A 26,370-nucleotide genomic window follows, 5' to 3' on the forward strand; every position below is an offset into this window, starting at 1 on the left:
ATTTTTACAAATGTAAGAACTCTCAGTAAGGCAGTAGCCTTGTCATCTTGTGACTCCAGACCATGCTAGTGCCAAAATGTGTGTCAAGACAATCCTGGTGGTCACCGTATTTATAAACCCTTGAGCAGATTCTAGGGAGACCACCTCCTGCTGTCTAATCCAATAATACAATAGATGAGATTCTAATATTATAAAAATCATGCAAAATAATTCAACCCCAAAACACATAAGAAACTCCTATATTCTTTTTAACTTAGAAAAACTAATGTTATGTACTTAACACATACCGAATATTCTTGGATTTGTTATCTTTGCTAAGGCCAGGTTAGCCAATATTGCTAGCTTTCTTTTACTCTTTTTCCTATATTTGATCATATTCACTTGTTCATTTAAGTAACCTAAGAAATTTCTCTGTAATAAAATTCTTACAAAAAAAATGGTTTAGTATTACTCTTCTTCCCCAGTTTATTTGTATTTAATTTTAAAATGTCAATCTTAAAATTGCAATAAAATATGCAATATTATTATACGCTTAGTGAATTATTACTACAGTTCCATCAATCCTGTTGGAGGAAAATGTGTATAGCATTAGTCTCTTCTTTTAAGTTTGGTCTTCAGTTATTCACCTCTATACCAAATTACTAAGAACTCTAGACCAAGATTTACATGCTGATTTTCAAAACAGCTCTGGTCTTGAAGACACCTATTGTTAAAAGAAAAAAAAAATTTCTAACATTATGGGCATTTAAATTGGCTCCATTTTATAAATAGTATCTACTGTGTCCATATTATCAGTTGTTTAATAAAGAAAATATTTGAAGCAAGGTGAAAAATACCTCTCATTCTGAGTATAAAGGGTGGATTTCCTAACCAGACTCTTTATATGACTAACTGCTGTCTCTATACTAATATACCTAGGTCAGAGGAAAATAGAAAGAGAGAGGGAAAGGTTTAGGGACAAACATGATTATGTACAAGTTTGTCATGTATAAGATTTCTTCCTAATCTTCTGTCAGCCAAGAGCTATGGTTAGGATATCCAGGATAAGGCCATTCCATATCTAGAATGCTGTACCTCAGGCTTATCTTTACTGTGAAAAGAGTTCTCAGCTAATTCAGACAAGCATGCTGATTATGTCATTATGCTATAAACAAGAAAGCAACTATTTGCAAGAGACCATAGATTATGAAACCATACCAAGAAAATAAGACCATATATCTCTTTCTTAATAATGGTTAAAAAAATTTAGAGCATTTGTTAAGTATTTCTTAGATAATCTTTTTCTATATAGGAAGGGTGAAGGGAAATTTTTAAGAGCTATCACAGTAACAATCTGCTTTTAAATTTAATTTTAGAAAACATAAATTCTAACAATTATGATCAGTACTTAATTGATTACAAAATTTTGTTGTTGACATGGTATTATTGTAGAACTTTGTTCCTGTGCTTTTCAGTGAGAATGAAACACAGAGATGAGAATTTTTTCAAATGTAAATGGTCTTTCTCTGTAATTATTATGGAGATGAAGATAAAAAGTATACATAAATAAAATGCCATATTTATATGTTAACATTAATATAATATAATAATATTAGTAAGTTCATTAGTGATCTCTAAATAACATAAGACACAGTCTTCATTCATAGGTAAAATAAAAATTCTGTGTTTATTTTGTATTGATAAGAAATACCATAATACCATTTATATTAGAAAGGTAATTAAGTTTTGCAATGAAATCTGGACATTTTGCCTGCTTTGCATATTATGAACTTTCATTGTAAGAGGAGTTCAATACCATATGAGACTGAATATTTTTTTAAGTGAAGTATATTGGATTTTAATTATATAAATTTATTTGGCTTTGGAAGTTCAGTTAAGAATTTAATTGGATTCTATTTCAAGAATTTCCTTTTAATCTGAGTTCTTAGTGTGTTGTTTTTAAATTTAGCAAATATTTATACATTATTTTAATATAGAGTATTGAATAAAATATTTCAGGAATAATCTGCAAAGAATTTATTTTCATATTATGTACTATTTACCAAGATATATATTAGTTAATATAGGATATCTAACATTGTTTATTATTTAATAAAATATGTGTTAATTTACCTATAAATGAAGATATTATACTTAATTTTTGAAATTGTATGAGACTGTTTGCATTGAATAAGATCTGAAATAGAATCATTTTCAAATTCCATTCATTTAATAACTAACAACAAAATATAACAGTAATATTCCAAAATTTAATGACACTAAAAAAGGGCATATCAACTAATGTTACATTCTCAAAAAGAATGACATAGATGTATTTATTTTGTGTAAAATTAGCACAGGTTACCACAACTATACAGATATTATATCACTATTTTATTTGATAGTTACCAGTGAGAGTTAAAAATATTTTGAAAATTAGATCACTGCATAGCTGTTCCATGTCTCTATTTGCAAATGTAATTTTAAGCTGGAAAATAATTCAGATGTTTCAGTGTTTGCTTTTGAATGTAATCTCAGAAGATTTGGGCTCAGAAAATTAGGAATATCTGAAATTCCTAATACAAGTTTGAGGTAACTCAATAGTCTCTGTTTAAGGTCCCCTGGAAACTACATTAGACTTAATTCAGCTTGACTGATGCCTGCACAATTGTCTCAGAATGGTATCAGGACATTTGCCCCTAGGTTTTGATTTTATCCTTCCTGGGAACTTTTGTTAATTTGATTAAGAAGGAACAGGTGTACCTGCAGACAGCATGAAAGACTTTTTTCTATACTTTGGAGTATTTATTTTTCTGTTTGCCTTGTGGGCAGGCTGTAGAGTTCTCCAACCATTGAATTATTTAAACTGTAATCTTTGAACTCATTTCTCTGACTACATATGAAACGGATGGTTTACATTGGCCGCTATAAAATATATGTAACTAATGCAAAGATGTTCAAAAATGAAAAGGCTGTTTTGTCTTCACAAGATACGGAAAAAGTTAGAACTAAAGACTTATGAATTTTATAGTCCAAATTCTCGTTTTTGAGGGGAGAATTCTAAACTTCAAATACAAATATTAACATGATCTACCATACAGCTACCAAAGCTATATGTACTCATGGTTCCAATACAAATTTTCAGACAAATGCAAATGATAATTGTCTGAAGGACTCATGTGTCAATATTAAATCAATTGGGGGGAATTATAAGTTTTCATAACATTTATATGTAAATATCAAAAATATCTGTGTATACCTATAAAAATGTGTATATATCAAAAATCTTATGCTATTCTAGAAGTGATTCCTCTTTTAATTGAATGAACTAAGTGGGTTTTTATTGTTTGTTTATTTTTTGCTAGGAACAAATAAATATATGACTTCATTGAGAAAAGAATAAGTTTAAGAAAGGATAAATATCCTTAGTGACAAATTTATCAGAAGAAGCTATATAATACAATTGAAAAAATAACCTTCTTATTTAATATTTAATTTTGATAATAGAGCAAAAACATATTTGTAGTTATACATTTTAATTATTTTGTAGAAAAATGAGTAATTTTATGTGGAAAATAACGGTAGTTTTTTTATACATAAAGTGCTCATTTTTAATTAGCCTTGTTTCATTAAAAAAAAGCCTCCTTTTAAATCTTACCTCTTTTTTTTCTTATGACTTATTTATCAATTCAAATTAGTAAAATACACTATTTTACTGTCTCGCTCAAGAGCAAAATGAGGAAATAATTTTTATGGAATAATAATTTGGACTGCTTTTAGATTCTAATTAAAAAGAGTAAACTCTCCCACAGTTATAGCTTACTGACACAACCAGCATGCTTTCTGCCCAAAAAGGCAGTACAGTATATTTTAATAAGGTATGTGACTCTTAAAAGTTCATTATTTCAGCACCCCAAGGGAAATAAAGAAGAAGAAAAGTAAAATTATTGTGACTTTTGACAATTATTAGTTAGAAAAAGGAGGTAACAATTGCCAAAAAAATCACAAAAGTGAGCATGTTACCTGGCTATGACAAAGAGCACACAACTGACACCCAAGTAAGCCAGCAGAATATACATCCAGATATCAGGGGAGAGAGGATTCAGGAAGGAGAAGACGCCTGGGTTTGTACCATTGGGCTTGCGGTACAAAATACTTATTCCAAGTGTCATAAAGGGCTTGGAAAAGTCGATGACCTTCTCTCGAACGTAGGTAATAGCCAGTGGGGCAACTGCAAGGTCAGCTTTCTGTAGAGAGAAACAGAAAACAGGGGAAAAAATTGGTTCTAAGTCTCAAAAAAGAAGTCAGTATCCAAATTAAGCAAAACAAATACTTTATACTTGAGAATTGTCTGAGTAACTATTATGTTAACATTTAAAGCATTCTTGACCCTGAATTGAAGCATTTGATTTTTCTGTTACTCATTTCTATGTCCTTCTAGATTAGCAAACCAGCATTTATTGCAAGTAGTTAAAGAAAGAAAAAAAAATGTATGGAATGAAAAAACTGAAGAAACTATTGTATATTCAGTACCTGAATTATTATGCTGTGGAATCTTCTCATAATTATTTTTAATCTAAACTAAAAAAACACATTTAATATAAGTTATGGATCGCTAAAAAACTTGGTCAAATTCTAAATAGTAATAATAATATCTACCTCAAATCATTTCGTTGATAATCAAGAAACATGTTTTCCTTATTTTAAAACTATAGAGTTGTTAAAAGGTTTTAGTTTTTAAATAGTTAACATTTTGAAAATCATCTTTTAATGTGATTGTGTTTACTGCCCTTGAGTTTTGTTTCTATCCCTCTAATTTGTTTTATATTATTTAATGAAAATCCTTGCAGCCTTGCCTAAATCGCATTAGGAAATGAGTTTTTCAATTTTCACAAAGTTGCTAATTTTCCACGGTAGCTTAAATATGTTAAATTACTAATGCTTTTCACTCATCACGTTATAACCATCTGTCAGGGATGAACTTAAGCTGTAATATGTTACAGGAAATAATTTTAATATTTTAAATAATAAAGGCATCTATTCTCATATATAATGGGAAGCTATATCTCTACTTTCCTTTTATTTTCATAAACATACTGGGCTTTCAGAAGATAAATAAGAAATGCTGCTTGTAGAGAGCTACAGAAAGATGAACAAAATAATGAAATTGGGTTTTGTCTTCTTACCTCGAGGACTGTTGGAGAACTTAAAAAAAGAAACTTCACTAAAAGGCTAAGTTTGTTGACGATATTATTCTGGGTATGTGTTTGGGTGCATTTGTGTTTTGGGTGTGTGTGGGAAAGGGGGAGCACTCAGATACCTGAACAGAGTACCTCTGAGCAGCAATGAAGACAGAGAGATATTTCTCTAAAGGTTAGGAAGGAAAGAACAGGTCTTAAGGGTCCTGGAGAGGATATCATCACATTACATATTCATAAATCTAAGAAAATATCAATTTAGCAATAATACTTGGTAATGTTCTTTACGCATGTGCTGTGCAACAGGCATTGTGTGGTAAGCACTTTACATGAATTGTCACATTTAATCCTTACACAATCCTACTATTATTCCTATTTTAAGATAAGGAAACTGAATCTATGAGAAGTCAAAAACTTGTTCATGGTCACAGAGCTAACTGAGCATTGGAACCAGGACCTAAACCCCAAGCTATTGGAATGGAATGATGGAGACATTCATTCATTCCTTTATTAAAGAATCTGTAGAGATGGAAAGGAGAATATATAGAAGTAAGGTCAGTAATTAATAGATTATAGTCACTGAGAATTTAGAGGGTCAGGTGCAGAATTTAGGAAGATGGAATGCTTTCCACAAGGAAGAAATAGCACTTCCTCTAAGACAGAAGGGAAGGAACTACAGATGGTTTGAAAAAGTAAAGATGTTTGTTAGGGAAAAAGAGTGATCATTTAAGAAACAGATTCTAGGTTAAAAAATGGACAACCTGAAATGGTGGCTTACTTCTGTTCAGGGGGTTGAGTGTACAGCACAGTTTATCTATGTACCATTTCACTTTTGTAACCCTCCCTCACTGTAGGCACATGAAAAGCAAAATTTTATAACATGTAAAGCATGTAAGTGAACATGCTTTAAGCTGGTAAAATATTTTTTAAATTCAAAATAGATATTAACAAAAGTTAGGGAACAATTCAAGTAACATCTATTAAGACAAAACCACTACATTATTCTAAAAAAAAAAAGTTGTTCCACAGGCATATATTAATATGATTGATTAGACATCCATCAAATTTCAAAATTTACTTAGCATTGCCTAAAGTAAAATTTCTATCCCAAATATAAAATGAACATAAGACAAAACATCACACAGTAAAATTCTTTCAATTATAAAAGAAATTAGTCATTTGAAACAAAAGATATAAACAGACACTTTTGACATTTAATTAAAAAAAATAAATGTATCGAGAGGGGAAGATGGTGGTGTAGGAGGAAGCTGGACTCACCTCCTCCTGCTGATCACTTAGATTCCACCCACACCTGCCTAAATAACCCAGAAAACCACCAGAAGACTAGCAGAATGGACTCTCCAGAGCCAAGCTTAGACAAAAGGCCCACAGAAGAGGGTAGGAAGGGCAGAGAGGCGGTGCGTGCTACACAGACTGGCGGGATGGAGCTGGGGCAGTGGAGGGGCAGCACACCCAGCAAGGCAGAGCCCCTGAGTCTGGCTACAAAAGTGGAGGGGCCGGACTCCATGAGTTCTGACAGCCAGCAGGACTTAACACCTGGAATGTTAAAAGTCAACCTCTCTGCTCTCATGGGGAGGGCGAGAGGACGCCAGGAGTTAGAATTGTTGAGCCCCAGAAGATAGAGCTAAGCTCAGCTGGGGAACAAAGGCACTGGCAAGTGCCATCTCCTTCTCCCATCCCCCAGCAGAAATTCCAAAGGGAACCAGTTCCGGTCACTGAACTTGCTTGCACTGTGCAAAAGCCCAATGCTGTGCTTCTGTGGGACTGCCTCCAACGGGACTGCCTCCATCCCAGTGCTGCAGGGTCCCTCCCGCAGGACACCAGAGAGGGCAAAGCCAGCTAAGCCTGCCCCTCCCACCCCTGTACACTTTGCATATCCATCCCAGCTAATAACTCAGATCCCATCGAAACGGCACCACAAGCCTGGCAGTGTGCAAGAGGCCCAGACATGGGCCACACCACACCACTATCTTCCCTGGGAGAGGGGAAGATAAGGTACATACCAGTCTGACTGTGGCCCCAGCGGTGGGCTGTGGGCAGACATCAGGTCTGACTGCGGCCCCACCCACCAACACAAGTTACTCCAGACAGCACAGGGGAAGTGCCCTGCAGTTTGGAGCCACCGCAGGGACTACCCAAAAAGAGAAAACGGAAGAAGTCTCCTCAAAAGAAACTCCAGGAAGTAGTGACAACTAATGAATTGATCAAAAACGATTTAAGCAATATAATAGAACAAGAATTTAGAATAATAGTCATAAAATTAATCACTGGGCTTGAAAAAAGCATAGAGGACAGAAGAGAATCTATTGCTATAGAGATCAAGGGACTGAGAAATAGTCATGAGGAGCTATAAAATGCTATAAAAAAAGGTGCAAAATAAAATGGAGGTGGCCATAGCAGGGATTGAAGAGGCAGAGGAGAGAATAGGTGAATTAGAAGATAAAATTATGGAAAAAGAGGAAGCTAAGAAAAAGAGAAATAAAAAAATCCAGGAGTATAAGGGAAGAATTAGAGAACTAAGTGATGCAATCAAATGGAACAATATCTATATCATAGGAATTCCAGAAGAAGAAGAAGAGAGAGAAAGGGGCTGAAAGTGTACTTGAACAAATCATAGCTGAGAACTTCCCTGATCTGGGGAAGCAAAAAAGACATTGAAATCCAAGAGGCACAGAGAACTCCCTTCAGATGTAATTTGAATAGATCTTCTGCATGACATATCATAGTGAAACTGGCAAAATACAAGGACAAAGAGAAAATTCTGAAAGCAGCTAGGGATAAACAGGCCATAACTTACAAAGGTAGACACATAAGAGTAGTAGCAGACCTATCTACTGAAACTTGGCAGGCCAGAAAGGAATGGCAGGAAATCTTCAATGTGATAAACAGAAATAAAATGCAGCCGAGAATCCTTTATCCAGCAAGACTGTCAATCAGAATAGAAGGAGAGATAAAGGTTTTCCCAAAAAAACAAAAACTGAAGGAATTCATCACCACTAAACCAGCCCTACAAGAGATGCTAAGGGGGGTTCTGTGAGTGAAATGTTGCAAGGACCACAAAGTACCAGAGACATCATTACAAGCATGAAACCTGCAGACATCACAATGACTCTAAGCCCATATCTTTCAATAATACCACTGAATGTAAATGGACTAAATGCTCCAACCAAAAGACATAGGGTATCAGAATGGTTAAAAAAACAAGACCCATCTATTTGCTGTCTACATGAGACTCATTTTAGACCCGAGTACACCTTCAGATTGAAAGTGAGGGGATGGAAAAATATCTATCATACTACTGGATGTCAAAAGAAAGCTGGAGTAGCCATACTTATATCAGACAAACTAGACTTTAAGTTAAAGGGAAGGGCATTATATAATAATTACAGGGTCTATCCATCAGGAAGAGCTAACAATTGTAAATGTCTATGTGCCGAATACGGGAGCCCCCAAATATATAAAACAATTAATCACAAACATAAGCAACCTTATTGATAAGAATGTGGTAATTGCAGGGGACTTTAATACCCCATTTACAACAATGCATAGATCATCTAGACACAGTATCAGTAAAGAAACAATGGTCCTGAATGATACATTGGATCAGATGGACTTGACAGATCTATTTAGAACTCTGCATCCCAAAGCAACAGAATATAATTTCTTCTCGAGTGCACATGGAACATTCTCCAAGACAGATCACATACTGGGTCACGAAACAGCCCTTAATAAGTATAAAAGAGTTGAGATCATACCATACACACTTTCAGACTACAATGCTATGAAACTTGAAATCAACCACAGGAAAAAGTCTGGAAAACCTCCAAAAGCATGGAGGTTAAAGAACGCCCTACTAAAGAGTGAATGGATCAACCAGGAAATTAGAGAAGAAATTCAAAAAATATAGGAAACAAATGAAAATGAAAACACAACAATCCAAACGCTTTGGGATGCAGCGAAGGCAGTCCTGAGAGGAAAATACACTGCAATCAAGGCCTATCTCAAGAAACAAGAAAAATCCCAAACACAAAATCTAACAGCACACCTAAAAGAAATAGACACAGAACAGCAAACCAAAGACGCCCCAAACCCAGCAGAAGAGGAGAAATAATAAAGATCAGAGCAGAAAAAAAGCAATATAGAATGTAAAAAAACTGTAGAGCAGATCAATGAAACCAAGAGTTGGTTTTTTGAAAAAAAAAATTGATAAACCTCTAGCCAGGCTTCTCAAAAGAAAAAGAAAAAGAAAAGAGAGATGACCCAAATAGATAAAATCATGAATGAAAATGGAATTATTACAAACAATCCCTTAGAAATACAAGCAATTATCAGGGAATACTATGAAAAATTGTATACCAACAAACTGGACAACCTGGAAGAAATGGACAAATTCCTAAGCACCCACCCACTTCCAAAACTCACACAGGAAGAAATAGAAAACTTGAACAGACTATAACTGGCGAAGAAACTGAATCAGTTATCAAAACTCTCCCAACAAATAAGAGTCCATGACCAGATGGCTTCCTTGGGGAATTCTACCAGACATGTAAAGCAGAGAGAATACCTATCCTTCTCAAGCTATTCCAAGAAATAGAAAGGGATAGAAAACTTCCAGACTCATTCTATGAAGCCAGCATTCCTTGTATTCCTAAACCAGACAGAGACCCAGTAAAAAAAGAGAACTACAGGCCAATATCCTTAATGAATATGGATGCAAAAATTCTCAATAAGATACTAACAAATCGAATTCAACAGCATATAAAAAGAATTATTCACCATGATCAAGTAGGATTCATTCCTGGGCTGCAGGGCTGGTTCAACATTCACAAATCAATCAATGTGATATATCACATTAAGAAAAGAAAAGAAAAGAACCATATGATCCTGTCAATCAATGCAGAAAAAGCATTTGACAAAATTCAGCATCCTTTCTTAATAAAAGCTCTCAAGAAAGTTGGGATAGAAGGAACATAATTAAACATCATAAAAGGCATTTATGAAAAGCCCACAGCTAATATCATCCTCAATGGGGAAAAACTGAGAGCTTTCCCCCTAAGATCAGGAACACGACAGGGATGTCCTCTGTCACTGCTGTTATTTAACATAGGGTTGGAAGTGCTAGCATCAGCAATCAGACAACAAAAGGAAATCAAAAGCATCAAAATTGGCAAAGATGAAGTCAAGCTTTCACTTTTTGCAGTTGACATGATATTATACATGGAAAATCCGATAGACTCCACCAAAAGTCTGCTAGAACTGATACATGAATTCAGCAAAGTCTCAGGATACAAAATTAATGTACAGAAATCAGTTGCGTTCTTATACACTAATAATGAAGCAACAGAAAGACAAAGAAAGAAACTGATCCCATTCACAACTGCACCAAAAATCATAAAATACCTAGGAATAAACCTAATCAAAGATGTAAAAGATCTTTTTGCTGAAAACTATAGAAAGCTTATGAAGGAAATTGAAGAAGATATAAAGAAATGGAAAAACATTCCGTGCTCATGGATTGGAAGAATAAGTATTGTTAAAATCCTATCTACACATTCAGTGCAATCCCAAGCTATCTACACATTCAGTGCAATCCCAATCAAAATTCTGCCAGCATTCTTCTCAAAGCTAGAACAAGTAATCCTAAAATTTGTATGGAACCACAAAAGACCCCGAATAGCCAAAGTAATATTGAAGAAGACCACCAAAGCAGGAGGCATCAGAATCACAGACTTTAGCCTCTACTACAAAGCTGTAATCATCAAGACAGCATGGTATTGGCACAAAAACAGACACACAGACCAATGGAATAGAATAGAAACCCCAGAACTAGACCCACAAAAGTATGGCCAACTAATCTTTGACAAAGCAGGAAAGAATTTCCAATGGAAAAAAGACAGTCTCTTTAACAAATGGTGCTGGGAGAACTGGACAGCAACATGCAGAAGGTTGAAACTAGACCACTTTCTTACACCATTCACAAAAATAAACTCAAAATGGATAAAGAACCTGAATGTGAGACAGGAAACCATCAAAACCCTAGAGGAGAAAGCAGGAAAAAGCCTCTCTGATCTCAGCCACAGCAATTTCTTACTTTACACATCTCCAAAGGCAAGGGCAAAAAAAAAAAAAAAAAAAAAAAGGCAAGGGCAAACAAAAATGAACTATTGAGACCTCATGAAGATAAAAAGCTTCTGCACTGCAAAGGAAACAATCAATAAAACTAATAGGCAACCAACGGAATGGGAAAAGATATTTGCAAATGACATATCAAAGGGCTAGTATCCAAAATCTGTAAAGAAGTCACCAAACTCCACACCCGAAAAACAAATAATCCAGTGAAGAAATGGGCAGAAAACATGAACAGACACTTCTCTAAAGAAGACATCCAGATGGCCAACAGGCACATGAAATGATGCTCAACATCACTCCCCATCAGTGAAATACAAATCAAAACCACCCTGAGATATCACCTCACGCCAGTCAGGGTCGCTAAAATGCACAAATCAGTAGACTATAGATGCTGGAGAGGATGTGGAGAAATGGGAACCCTCTTGCACTGTTGGTGGGAATGCAAACTGGTGCAGTCTCTCTGGAAAACAGTGTGGAGGCTCCTCAAAAAAATTAAAAATAGATCTACCCTATACCCAGGAATAGCACTGCTAGGAATTTACCCAAGGGATACAGGAGTGCTGATGCATAGGGGCACTTGTACCCCAATGTTCACAGCAGCACTCTCAACAATAGCCAAATTATGGAAAGAGCCTAAATGTCCATCAACTGATGAATGGATAAAGAAACTGTGGTTTATATACACAATGGAATACTACTTGGCAATGAGAAAGAATGAAATATGGTCTTTTGTGGCAACGTGGATGGAACTGGAGAGTGTTATGCTAAGTGAAATAAGTCATAAAGAGAAAGATACCGTATGTTTTCACTCTTATGTGGATCCTGAGAAACTTAACAGAAGACAATTGAGGAGGGGAAGGAAGAAAAAAAAATGTTAGAGAGGGAGGGAGCAAAAGCATAAGAGACTCTTAAAAACTGAGAATAAACTGAGGGTTTATGGGAAGTGAAAAGGAGGGGAAAGTGGGTGATGGGTATTGAGGAGGGCACCTGTGGGGATGAGCACTGCATGTTGTATGGAAACCAATTTGACAATAAATTTCATATTAAAAAGAATAAAATAAAATAAAAAATAAATGTATCAACAGACTGTGGTACATTCATATAATGGAATATTATTCAGCAATAAAAAGAAATGAGCTATCAAGACAGGAAAAGTCATGAAAAACTTTAAATGCATATAGTGCTAAATGAAAAATGCCAGTCTGAAAAGACTACATAGCGTATGCTTCCAATTATATGACATTTTGGAAAAGGCAAAACTGCACAGGAAGTAAAAAGCTCTGTGGTTGACAACGGCTCAGGGGAACAGAGTGACAAATAAATGGAACCAAACATGTTTAATATAGTGAAACTATTCTGTAAGAAATCATAATGCACATAACACTGTGAATTTATCAAAAAATATAAAGCTGTAGAATACAAAGAGTGAGCCCTAATGTAAACCATGGACTTTAGCTAATGTCTCAAAAATTGTTCATCAACTGTAACAAATGTACTACACTAATGGAAGCTGTTAATAATCATGGGAACTAGAGTGGGGCAGGGGATGAAAGCAGAATGGGAGAAGGTATGGAAACTCTACTTTCTGCACAGTTTTTCTATAAACCTAAAACTACTCTAAAAAGTCTATTTTTTTGATAATAATTTTAACCATATCCTCAGTTAGTAGTACTTAATGTTGTGTTGATTAAATTAATTAGAACATAGTTGCTATGGTAAAGGGTTTCTCCCTGGAAATTTCACAAAGATGCCTGGGCAGCACTATCTTATTAATAAGTTTTAATTTAATATTCTATCATTCTATATGAAATTTTCCAAATTGTTTTATTCTCATAATAACCAATCAAATATCCGTAGGGCATTGGACAAAATCTGACACCAAGGAACTACTTGGTAAACGTTTGCTAAATACAGTTTCAACTTACTAAATACAGTTTAACTTACTAAAATTTTCAAAGAAAATTACCCAGAGAATTTCAAAATTAAACTTTTTTCTGATCTTATTCTAGAAATAAGATTTATTGGTACATTAATGTAATTTCTAGTGAACTAACCCATCTAGGGGAAAACAGAATAATTCTTTTTATGGAGTTCTATATAGTTAATAGCAATCCTTGATTACAGTTTCAAAGAACAATGATAACATTTATTGGTCTAATTTCCAATTACCTAATACAAAAATTAGATAACAAGGCATATGTTCATGAATGTCACAATGACTCCTAATTTGATCATGCTGAGAAAACCTTCTTTACAAAGTCCTAGTAATGAAAGAACATAATGATATTATTTTATAATACATGCTCTGGCCAGTGAAACATCTTATGCATACTTCTGAAAGTTTTTGTAATTTAACAAACTGGAAAAACCAGTTCTAAGAACTTTTCGTTTCCACAATGTTGTGAAATGCTTACGACAGTGGTAAGTGTGCTTGAAAAAATTGGAAATATTTTAACTGATTTAGCTAAGACATTTAAGCTAGTTAATTATGATATTAATTTTAGTGTAACTTATAAGTGATCCCACACTTTACCAAACTCTTCACAATGAATAATGTGAACACATGCTTTCGCCTCTGTGTGCACTTTTAGGGAAACATAGTTTACTTTCTGTACATGTGGCATACCATTTCCACCACTATCCACCTGGTTACACTGCCTGGACTCCTACAGTGGCCTCCTAATTGGTCCCCTGCTTTCATTGTTGCCCAACTAGAGCCTATTCTTCATCCGAAGACAAGCTCTTTTTAAAACATATACCAGATTATCACTTTTGGCTCTGAATTCTCCAATGATTTCTAGCACACATAAAATACAACCTAATCTTGGCCTACAAAGCACTACAAGAGATGGCCCCTAATTATGTAATCAACTTCAGTTCCTATCACTCTCCTGGTCTTAGGGGGATCACTCTTGTCCCAATAACTCTGGTTGCCTTGTTAATCTTTAAATGTGAACACGTTTCTGTTTCAAGGCCTTTAAACTTACTATTTCTTTTGCCTGGAAAGCTTGTTCCTCATAGGTCTACATGGCTTATTCACTCACTTTTAATGTTTTGATGTATAGGTTCTGTTATCAGTCACTCAAAGGGATCTTTATTAACCACTACTCTATCACTCTTTATCTCCTTACCATGTTTTCATTTTCTTCATAAAACTTAGAGTGACCTGAAATTATGTCATTTATTGTTGTCCTCCTTCCAAAAGAATGTACATCTCTTTCGAGAAAGGAGTTTCTATACTTTGTCCACTTCTGCATTGCCAGTGCCTAGTACAGTGTTTGGGACAGAGCAGTCATTAAATATTTTTAAATGATCAAGTGAATGCATAAAACATTTATCCCCAGTACTTCCCTAAATGTCTTTACAGAAAAAAATATATATATTCCTGAGGTTTATCTTCTTACAAAAGTGAGATTTTCCTTCTGCATGATTTCTATTTTTATAAAACTAAAAATAGTTATTGAAAACTGGTAATATATTTCATAGTTAATATTTCTGTGATAAATTGGGTTTCAGTTATTATAACAAACAAGAAGTCACCTCATGCCATTAATTTAGCTTGTACTCACTAGGTTGTGTTTAAGAAAAAAAAGTAATGAGATTAAAGTTAAATGTGTCATAAATGTGAAAACCTAACTTCAAACTTCTATAAATTACATATATTATATACACTATACATCATAATGTCTATTTGTAGGTTCACAAAGGCATAACCTTATATTTTAGAAATATGCCTTCAGTTGCTTTTTACCAAACCAAGTAGTAACGTACAAACCTCAATTGTACAGTAGGCAATTGAGTTATAAAATAAGGAGATTTCTGTTACACATAAAGAGCCTAAACAGAGAGAATTAAGAAAGAATTAAACACAGACAGTAGTATTAAACACAAGCAATAATTAATTTATTAATGCTTAAGTAAGCCTGCTGGTAATTTCATATGATATTGACTAAATCTAACAAACTTGCCATTAATGACACAAATGAAAAATGAACTTCTCAACTGGTAATTGCTCAGAAGAGCCATGGTTCCAAAACAGTTTTGGAGTGTGATGGTTTTTTTGTAGGGGGAGCACAGGTTGAGGGGGGACTTAATGGTTTTTGTTTTGTGTTGTATTCCCACCCTGTTCTGATTTTGCTGTGAATTCCCAACTGGATGGCTTATAAATATTAATATTTATATTACAATATCTTCCTTTAACTTCAGTATTTCCATGGGATTCATTTGTGGTTTGTTTGTATTAGAGAGAGAGAGAATGTGAGTGAACGAGGGAGAGGGGCAAAGGGAAAGAGAGAATCTCAAGCAGGCTCCATGCTCAGCACAGAGTCCAATGCAGGGCTCAATCCCATGACCCTGGAATCATGACCTGAGCCAAATCAAGAGTCGGATGCTCAACCCTTAGTTTATTTTTTTTAACATAGTAGTTGAGTTAGCTTAGCTCCCTTGAAAAAATTGGGTACACAGAAATTGAGGAGTATTTTCCACATTGATAATTCCAAGAAAACTAAATTTCTACTAAAAATAATCTGAAATCATTCATATCAATAATTCAAAGTGGAATTTAGTATATCTGTTGTGGGGAATAAGCTTAGGAAGTCCCTGAGCTTGCACCAATGGGTTAACAAGGCATAAAGAATTAGAAAGCCACAGGATGAACACACCCAAGTTTGGATAAACAAGATTAGGTAAATAAGATTAGGTAAATGGGGCAAAGGCCCCCAGTATAGGACAAAGATATAGGACAAAGGCAGAAAACTGCTTTCACAGGAAGGACCAAATTAAGTAAACCAGTAAGTAGGGCTATAGACCACAGCAGGGTCAGAGTTGCCCAGAGCAGAACTAATTAGCAGATGCCTTGTTGAACCTGAGGTATCATGTTCTGTCTTTCTTATCTGTCCCCTAGACCAGTTCAGGTAAACAGAGGTGGAGCATCATGTTTGCTGTAAACAACCTTCCACCCAGCACCAGAATCTTATTTTGTATTGACTCAAACTCCTAACACTGCATATCTCCAAAACCCCCTTTTCCCCATGCCCATAAGTTAATGTTCACAGTTTCACTGTCTGATCCTAATAAAAATGGAACAAGGACAACCCTTACTTGGGGTTCTTGTCTCCTCCCGGACATTAGCTTCTCATACATTTTTAATCCTGTGTCCCCCTCTCTTGCTGGACAAGAGAGAACTCCAGACTCAGAATCTACGACAATCTGTTATTCATGAGCAAAGAACTGAATGATAGTGTCTCTGACATTTTTTGTTCTGGATTTCAGATATATAGATTTCCCGATTTAAAATAACTAACATCTTGGGGCACCTGGGTGGCTCAGTCAGTTGCACATCTGACTTTGGCTCAGGTCATGACCTCGTGGTTCGTGGGTTCCAGCCCCTCACTGGGCTGTGTGTTGACAGCTTGGAGCCTGGAGCCTCTTTAGGATCCTGTGTCTCCCTGTCTCTCTGCCCCTCCCCTGCTCATGCTCTGTCTCTCTCTCTCTCTCAAAAATAAACATTAAAAAATTTTTAATAAAATAAATAATGTCGTCTAAAATTGTAAGTGAAAACATTTTATTCTGTTGAAGACAATCACCCAAATATGAAAAATATTCTATTATATTCTGTAATCCTTAGTTACATATTTAAACAAAAACAAAACAAGGAAAAATCCACAGTATTACTCAAACTTATTGTTATTATATATTTATCAAGCAAATAATATTTTGAAAAGAGAAAGATGACGCATGTCTTCTTTGAAATGAATTTATATGAAAAGTTTCAAAATAGAAAACAGAGGGACACCTGGGTGGCTCAGTCAGTTAAGTGTCTGACTTCAGCTCAGTTCATGATCTCACAATTTGTGAGTTTGAGCCCCATGTCGGGCTCTGTGCTGACAGCTCAGAGCCTGGAACCTGCTTTGGTTTCTGTGTTTCCCTCTCCCTCTCCCTGTCCCCAACTTGTGCTCTGTCTCTGTCTCTCTCTCAAAAATAAATAAATAAATAAATAAATAAATAAATAAATAAATAAATAAATAAAGTGTAAAAGAAAATAGAAGCAACTCAAAATAGTATTGAAAACTGCGGGTTATTTCTTGAACCTATAAAACATTCACACAATTTCTTGTTATTGATTGAAGCTATTATTTCACCTATATATTTTCTGTTAAACCTTTTTTCATTTCCCAGTTTACATGCTATGGTATCACAAGCAGTGGACCAAGAAACAACTACTAGCACTAAGATGGGTGACTATGAACTAGAGGGAATCTCTTAATGGAACTGTGAACTTGTAATTCTGCTTTGTAAACTGTTCTTCAGTATAAGAGATTAAGCATATTGAATTCTCAGGACCTATTTTAAAGTAATAAGTAAATTATAATAGCTATAAATAATCAATGATATAAAATGTTTTATTATGATGTTTATTTTAAAATTGGATATTAATTAATTTCAAATAATTTTAGAATTGATTTAGAATCAATTTATTTAGGATATTTGTCACAATTACAAATATTCCTTGATAAAATATTACCAAGACTCACTAAGCACCAGGCCTGGGACAAAGTATAGGATACAAAGATATTTAGGACAGTCTCATTTCTCAGGTGCTCACTGTGGCATAGGGAAGATTAACAATGGAAACAAATAATTGGGAAGGCCTAATTAGTGTTTCAGCTGAAGTGTGTATATGTAAATTGAGGTATGTACAGTTGTGCTATGATTTTATTGGCTTGCCCACCTGTTGCTTTAATAATGGATTAATACAAAATGATATTCATTATTAGAATTTACATTAATTCTGCAAAACCTGGAGTTGAAACGGGACTTATACACACTCTGTCATTAGTATTTTAAGAAGTACAATGGATTCAAGAGGGAAAAGTGACAGTATTATAATCCACGTTATAGCTTCTGATTATCTATACGTTATTACTAGATTAAAAAAGAACTATGCTAAGGAGTTTAAAAATCAAAGTGGTCTTTAGAATAATCAATATGAGAGGAATAAGAAGAGTTGCAAGGTGAATAACACTTGCAAGCCACATAAGCAAACTAGAAGGCACTCCTAGATCAACTTCTTCTATTCCCTTTTCCAGTTAAAATGCAAATAAACACTAATTTTCCTATATAGTCGCATAATTCTTACCTAAAGGCATTTGTTACATTCATTTTAATGCCATACAGAATAGATCTACAGTATATCTTCCAACAGAGAATGATTTTTAACTTTTTGCTCCATAGAACGTACTTTGCCTTATAAATAGATTCACATTGTATGCTCAACTACTAAGCAAACCTATCTTTGAAAAGGTCAAATTAAAATATAAATTTACTCAAATCCTTACATTCAAAATATGTATCATATGCTCATAGCTAGAACATATTGGAATTTGTTAAATACATAAACTGATTACATACATGGTAAGAAAACTTTGTGTAACAAAAATATTTATAGTAATATAACAGCTAGCCATTATTGGTGTTGCATGTGGATATCTTTACAATTAATTCTCCAACAAAAATATACTTTGTAACATGTCTTATTTGGCTCCCATGACTAATAAAATTCCTTGAAACTGTACTATTTAATAATTTTTATAAAGGTTTAACTATAACAATTTATTCAGTATCTGTCAAAATTTTTGATGTACGAGTGAACTTAAAATCCTGTCGTCTATGTGAAATCATTCATTCACTAATTTATTAAGAAATGTGTTATTAAACAATTCACTAATTTATTCAATAATTATTTGTTCTTTAATGACAGTTCTATAATAGTTGCTGTTCTGATACTCACAGTACAGGCAAAGCCAGACAAGGTGAAGAAAGAAGACAGACATGAAGCATGAAAAAATTAGAGGATGTAATTTCAGGTAATAAAGAGTGTTAATGAGTGAAGATAATGCAGGGTGAGAGGATCAGAGTGTGAGTAGGGAAAAGAGGGCACTCTTTAATAAAATGGACAGAGGAACCTCTAGACATTTGAGTCTAGATTTCAGTCAAGTCCGAGATAAAGCCCTGGGAGGGTCTGAGCAGAGTTCTCCTAGCAGAGGAGACTATGAATTACAAAGGCTCAGGAGTGGAAACAAGCCAGGTAAGCCAGAGGAGTCCCAAACATGTCTCTAATCCTCCCCAGCTTCTCCTACTTTAATCATCCTGTTAATCCTCTCCAGAAAGTCCCACTGATTATAAAAACATTAAATTAAAAAGATATTCCAACCATTAAAAAAGGTGTCAGATTTAGTAGAGAAAATTTCCAACATTGCGCCTCTCATGTCATTCTCAGTATGTTTTTTCCACTAATAAAATATAATTTTGATTTATCCTCCTACCTTTATCCTATATGATCCCTATAAATTATTTTGTTCAAATTCAACTGCAAGAAAACTACTTGTGCCCTAGAATTTGTGAAAATACTATACCACCTATTGGGGTACTTGAGTAGGCCCAGTCAGTTAAGCGTCTGATTTCAGCTCAGGTCATGATCTTGTGGTTTGTGGGTTTGAGCCCGATGTTGGGCTCTGTGCTGACCGCTCAGAGCCTGCAGCCCACTTAGAATTCTGTGTCTCCCTTTCTCTCTCTGCCCCTCCCCTGCTCACGCTCTGTCTCTCTCTCTCAAAAAAAAAAAAAAAATTAAAAAAAAATTTTAATAAATAATAAAATAAAATACTATACCACCTATTAAAAAATTAAGCAAAACACCGATCCCATGAGGTGGAAACTCAGCATTATATAATAATAATATATAAAAAAAGATTACACTGTGCACAATATTTCTGAACCTGTGACATGACTTTGTTCCTACAACACCAATATGATCTCCTGCCTGTACAAAAATCTCCCATTGATTAATAAGAACAACTTCATGGCTTTCTGTAAATATCACTGAGGAACAGTATTTTCCTTTTAGAATATTTGATTCTGAATAATTCATTTATAATAACAGAACTTAGACCACTTCACCATGTTTATTAATGAAAATTGACAACATTCCCATATTTGTTCATGAGATTTTAACAATATATTATCACCATGTTTTTAAGGATGATTGGATAACTCATAGGTAAAATTAAATATAAGGGTTAAACAAAAAAAGTCCTTCAAAATAGCAAACAAAAGTCTTTCCAATACTAGGTGCCTGCAGTTTTGATAGTGTTTGATAGTAGGAAACTGGATGCAAATAATAAGAAAAAGTTCTCTAAGAAAAAGGTTAGATTTTTCCATCTATTATTTTATCCAAACTACCCTTCTTTCCTTCTTTCCTTCCTTCTTTTCTCTTTTCCTTCTTCTAAAATCAGAATGATTTTTTTTATTTTTAAAGAGCATATACAATAAAATTGTGTCTATTAGCAGATGTAAAAGGATTTTAAGACAGAGATCATAAGCAAAGAACTTTTTCTATTGAATGAAAGTGGACCATCAATTCCAGCTTACAAGAGCCTTAAATATATTACTAATACTTAACCCTGAAATGTCACACCTAAAATATTTAATAAATAATTCTAACTTCAGAACCAGGCTATTATACAAAGGTATTCCCCCAAGATCACCTATAATCTGGAAATGTAAGTAGCCTACATGCCTCAAAAGGGAATGGTTAATATATAAGGGTATAACAATAAAGAACTACTATTCACTGTTAAATAACATTTTATGATGTCTACAATAAAAGGGAATGGACACTGATAATGTGAGTGAATATAGAAACATACAATATTAAATATGAATTCAACTAAATAAAAACATGATAAGAGTGGAACCTACAGATTAAATGGGTCTTGGAATATATCAACCAATCACAAATAAAAGAGAATTTTTAGATCCCAATTTAAACAAGTACATTGTAATGAATGAGTAAATAAATACTGTTTGTTGAATACTTGATGTCAATAAAATCAAATTTTTTCCATGGGATAATGACAGCATGGGCATTTAAAAAAATTAGTCCCTGTCTTTTAGTGATAAATACTATTTACACATGAATATATGAAATAAACATATGACATGATATGAAGTCTAGGAATTACTACAAAATAACACAGGTGTCAAAAAAAATTGGTGAGAGTTGAGAGGAAATGATATTGGTCAAAAGTTTGTTAAACTTTGAGGGCTGTGATGGATATATTGCCCCTCACTTTACTTTTCTATTTGCACATGTTTGAAAAGTCCCATAATATAACATTTTAAATGTATAAAATCAGTAGTGGAAGGAAATCAAGCAAAATGTTAATAGTGTTTGTCAATAGTTGTAGAACTATGGTTGTTTTTTTATATTATTTCTAAATTTTATAATTTTTATATATTGAAAATATATTATTTTCCTATTTCAATAAGGAAATACCTGATATATATATATATATAGATATAGATATAGATATAGATATATAGATATATATAGATATATATATATACACACACAAATATATATACATATATACTAATATATATATATATATTAGTGAAGGTTTTTCAAGCTATATATATATATATATATATATGAAGCTTTAAATATAAATATATATATATATATATATATATATATATATATATATAAAGCTTGAAAACCCTTCACTAATTAAATAAAACAACAATTGTAAGCAATAAAGCAAATCCATAGAATCTTGTGGTCATTATGTTTAAGAATATAAAGATTGAGATACACATGCAAAGAGTTTTATTTGCCCTAAACTTATAGATTAACTTCAGTACAAATGCAATTATTTTCTGAAAATAAACTATTAAAACATGAAATGAGTAAATAAAGTACTGTTTTGCTTTAATTTAATTTCTTAAAAACAGCTGATACATTTTCATTTTGAGAATAAAGAAAAATAAGCTCCCCTTTCATTAGTAGTTTAACCTGAATGATTCAAATGAAATTTCTTATATCAAATATTACATAACATGTTGGGGAAAATGCTACTGTATTTCAAGGCTAGTGATTCCTATCTTTTTCATATATTCATGTAGTGCTTCCATGTAGGATTTAGAGGGAGCAATAATCAATCAGATTATCTTTCTGTAAGATGTAAAAAGAAAAAACAAAAAAAACCCCAAAAACTTGGAATAAAGAATAAATTATAAGTAGTAAATACCCATGATTTCATAAGGCAATTGCTGTTTCTTCACCAAAAGTTCACACAAATATATCCCACAGTAAAGTTAAATCAGCTTCTGATTTCTCAGCTGTGAAATAATATGACAGTATCTATCAATCAGTATTTACTGGAAGACTAGGCAGAATAGGGATGCAAAGACAGTTAGACATGATCCCTCCCAGAGCTTATATAAGATTCCTTAAAGCAAAAAATATCCAGAGGAGCTATCAAAACACAATGAATTATATGAGGAAGAGATCAATGGAGTGGTTAGAAGATTCATGGGATATTTGATACTTACACTATGAATGAGAAAGTCCAATATAGCAGTTAACAAGCTTACATTATGAATTCATTAGCAATCCACACTTTCCAATCAAGAGCCACAATTTGTTTCCATAGTTGGGGGGCCAAGAGAGGGTTATATTTAACCTGGCAGTCTTTAGCTTTCCAAAGGGCAAAGTAAAACCCAAGCCCTTGGCAACAGCTCACATCATAGCTAGAGTTACAGCCAATGGCCTTGGGCTCTGCCCACCAATAAGAATGATCATATCCAGTTTTGGCTCTGTATAGGGAGCAATGATGCTGGATAGCCATAGGAGCCCAGTGAATGCCATCATGTTTCAACTTGTCAGGGAACCAGGCCCAGGAATTTAGAAGAACCCCTATGAATCAAGGTCCCTATTGAATCAGCCATTGTATTTTAAGCTATGGGGTGGGGGAATAAAATTGCCCCTAAAGTGATTGCTAACTCTTTTCATTTAAACCCAAGATGTTACAGCTGCCCGGATGGCTGAGTTCCTGAATATACTATTTCAATTTGATAAGAGAAACTTTTGAGGTCTTTCCCACATTAGGAGTTGTAAAGTCCAAGTTGGTCAACCTCAATATAGGATTATCAGGCTACGTAATCACAAGATTTCTGTGGATCGGGCATTCAATTTCAACAAGGGTAGCAGCAAGTAAATAGCTGTTTTTTAAAAGGAGTGTACACAGAAGCTGTGTCTAAAAAGTGATTAGTACAGAAACTGAAGAAAAACTTTGGGTACAGGACAACAAAAGGCAAAATCATCACAGAGGGACCTTAAAGCCATGGGGTCCCAAAAGTACTAGGACTTTTCTACATGTAACTGTTTATGATTTGGAGGATCTTTCCTGGGAAAATTCCAGAAAATCCTGAGGTATTATCTTTTAAAAATTACTTCCTTGTATTGTCTTCTTATGGAACTCCTACCAGAGATATAATGGAGTTTATCACCCAAACCTCCACACATCTTAGCTCTTCTTTCAGTTTATTTTCTTGTCTTTTTGTGCTATGTGCTGATTAATCAGTATATTTTTTCCATTTAACTCGTTCTTCAGTATACCTCTTCGATTGAGGTTTCTTTTTGACATATTTTCATGAAACTTTTAAAATGTTCATTATTCATTATTTTTCACCCTTTCCTATTTCATTATTTTTACTATGGAATTCTCTTTTGTGTAGATATTTTACAGAATTTTATAAGATCTTTTGTCTTTAGTTTTTTAAAAATCTTTGTCAACTCAACAAAATATTTTTCATTAAGATAAAATTAATATTCAACTGTATTTTTCAATACAAGCTTTTTTGCTATTTTTTTCTACTTCATTCTCTCTCTCTCTGTCTCTCTCTGTCTCTCTCATATATCCTTACAGGTACCTTTTTAGGGGTTCTGTTATTCCTTTCACTCAGTTCCCTCTCCCCAGTCTTCTAATCCATAGCTATGTTTTATAAAGGTGATTTAAGGTTCATATCGCCTGAAGATATTTGTGGTACTTTGAATTTAGTCCCTAAACAATTAGATAGCTTGAGACAGTTCCCAGCTACCTGACTTAATCTGTGCCCTTACATTTACCCAGGTCCAACAACTTTCAAATAAGTCAAAGCCTCAGGCACCGGTATTTCATGCTGCTTTCACAAATAAGGAAGGCATATTCAGGGCCCTGGTGTCAAGCAGTAAGCCTGGCTTCAGACTTGGATTTTACATGGAGCACTTTTAATCCTGGGTTAATTCCACACCAACATGCCCTTCTTTGGGATCAGAAGCCCTAAGTGCCATAGCTTTAGTCGGGCTTACTCTGCTTATTTTGCATGGATTTTGTTATGGGTATTAATCCAAGAGGAGTCTGTCAAAGCATGATGTTACTATGCCATCCTGACAAGAAATAAAGCAGTTTTGTTTTCCAAATTTATTATAATATACTCTCTTCCTAGTAGCGCTTCAAAGTTAGTCAGTAGAGGTAAAGATAGTGAATAGAACTGGAAAGCAGTTACCTCAGAGAGGCAGTTGAAAAATGAAGAGAGTGTTATGCAAGCCAGTGGAAAAGAGTGCCTCAGGAACAGAATAGTAAGCTGAGAAAATAGCTTCTTACAGATCAAATAAGATAAAGCCTAACAAATATCCACTGCATTTAATGACTTGTAGACATTACTAAGGATGATTTTTTGATGTCATGTTACTTCAAAAATGATCATGGGTAAGATGTGAACCAATGGAGGTAGGTAGTGCAGCCAAATGGTAAAGATATTTAATTAACGGGTAAAATGAAACACTGGGTGGTGGTTTAAAGGGATATTTTTTAAATTGAGGAATCATAATCTTTAAAAAATACAAATGGAAATAAATCAGAAGAATAAGGCCTCAGTATCTAGAGATGAAATATACATGGGTATAAAAATTGCTGAACAGAGCTGGAATGGGAAAGAAAGATGAAGAGTATATCTTTAGGCAGAAGAAGGGCATACTTCTCCATCAAATGAAGAACGGGTGCTAATGAAACAGTGTGAGGGTGAGACATTCTCATCTAGTAATTTCTACTTCTCTCAGAAGCCGGAGACCAGGTTTTCTGCACCAAGTTAAAGACGGACTGTTAAACTTAAGAAGTAGAAAGAAATATTTGAAAATAGTGTTGCAGAATATAAGAATGTGGTGACCAGGTTGGTCGCCTGAGTGGCTCAGTCTGTTGAGCGTTTGGCCGAAGCTCAGGTCATGATGTCACTGTTCATGGGTTCGAGCCCCACGTCGGGCTCTGTGTTGACAGCTTGCTCAGAGCCTGGAGCCCGCTGCTTTAGATTCTCTATCTCCTTCTATCTCTACCCCCCCCCCCATTCGCAATCTGTCTCTCAAAAATAAATAAATGTAAAAAAAGAAATTGAAAAAAAAAAAAAAGAACGTGGTGACCAGAGGCACCTAGGTGGCTCAGTTGGTTTAGCTTCCGACTTCAGCTCAGGTCATGATCTTGCAGTTTATGGGTTTGAGCCCCGCATTGGGTTCACTGCTGCCAGTGCACAGCCTGCTTTGGATCCTCTGACTCCCTCTCTCTCTTCCCCTCTCCCACCCTCTATCACTCTCTCTCTCTCAAAAATAAATAAACATTACAAAACTGTGGTGGCCAGAGTTTATAGCAGTTGTGTTGGCAGCTCATTTTGGATTACTGACTATCAGTTTCCAATGGGTCCATTCTTCACAATTGGTGAATTTTCTCCATCTGAGTTTGTTTTTCTAAGCTATAGTGAAGAAGACAATGACATTAATACAGGATTAAGTCTTGAGGAGGTAAATGCTTAACAACAGTGAAAAAATAAATTGGTATCATAAAATGGTGTTTTTAAGAATAAACTATAAAAAGTAAACTAGATATGGAGAAATGTGAAGAGAGAAGAGAATTAATAGAGAAACAGATATCGACTCATGGTCTGATAGGGTAAGACACAAGTGTAGTGGAGTCAAATGAATTTATAAGCAAAAAGAAAAAAAAGCCGAATATCTGAGTTATTGATCTAAGTTAGTATAGTTTGGGTCATGATAATGACTATGATGTAGTTATAAGCATCTATAATATGATGTGGCTGAGAGGCCCCTAGAAATGAATAACTCAAGGAACTTAGAGCCTGTGGTGATGGATGAATCTTCTGTAAGGACACTGAATTT

The 26,370-nt window shown here is 34.3% G+C and overlaps 1 protein-coding gene across 7 annotated transcripts in view; it reads right to left on the bottom strand.

The window, feature by feature from the left end:
* GRIK2 (glutamate ionotropic receptor kainate type subunit 2) overlaps window positions 1-26,370 on the bottom strand; it is a 654,159-nt gene that overhangs the window by 163,410 nt on the left and 464,379 nt on the right. For 6 of the 7 annotated variants that reach the window (XM_053904616.1, XM_019442973.2, XM_053904617.1 and 3 more), the window contains exon 12: window positions 4,003-4,226. In XM_053904616.1, coding sequence (XP_053760591.1) covers window positions 4,003-4,226 — 224 coding nt within the window. Of the gene's footprint in view, window positions 1-3,600; window positions 4,227-26,370 lie in introns of those variants that run through there. The other variant, XM_053904621.1, reaches the window with a different exon arrangement.

Source organism: Panthera pardus, unplaced genomic scaffold, assembly GCF_024362965.1.
Source record: "Panthera pardus isolate Hobbes unplaced genomic scaffold, ASM2436296v1 HiC_scaffold_17, whole genome shotgun sequence".
Lineage (NCBI taxonomy): Eukaryota > Metazoa > Chordata > Mammalia > Carnivora > Felidae > Panthera > Panthera pardus.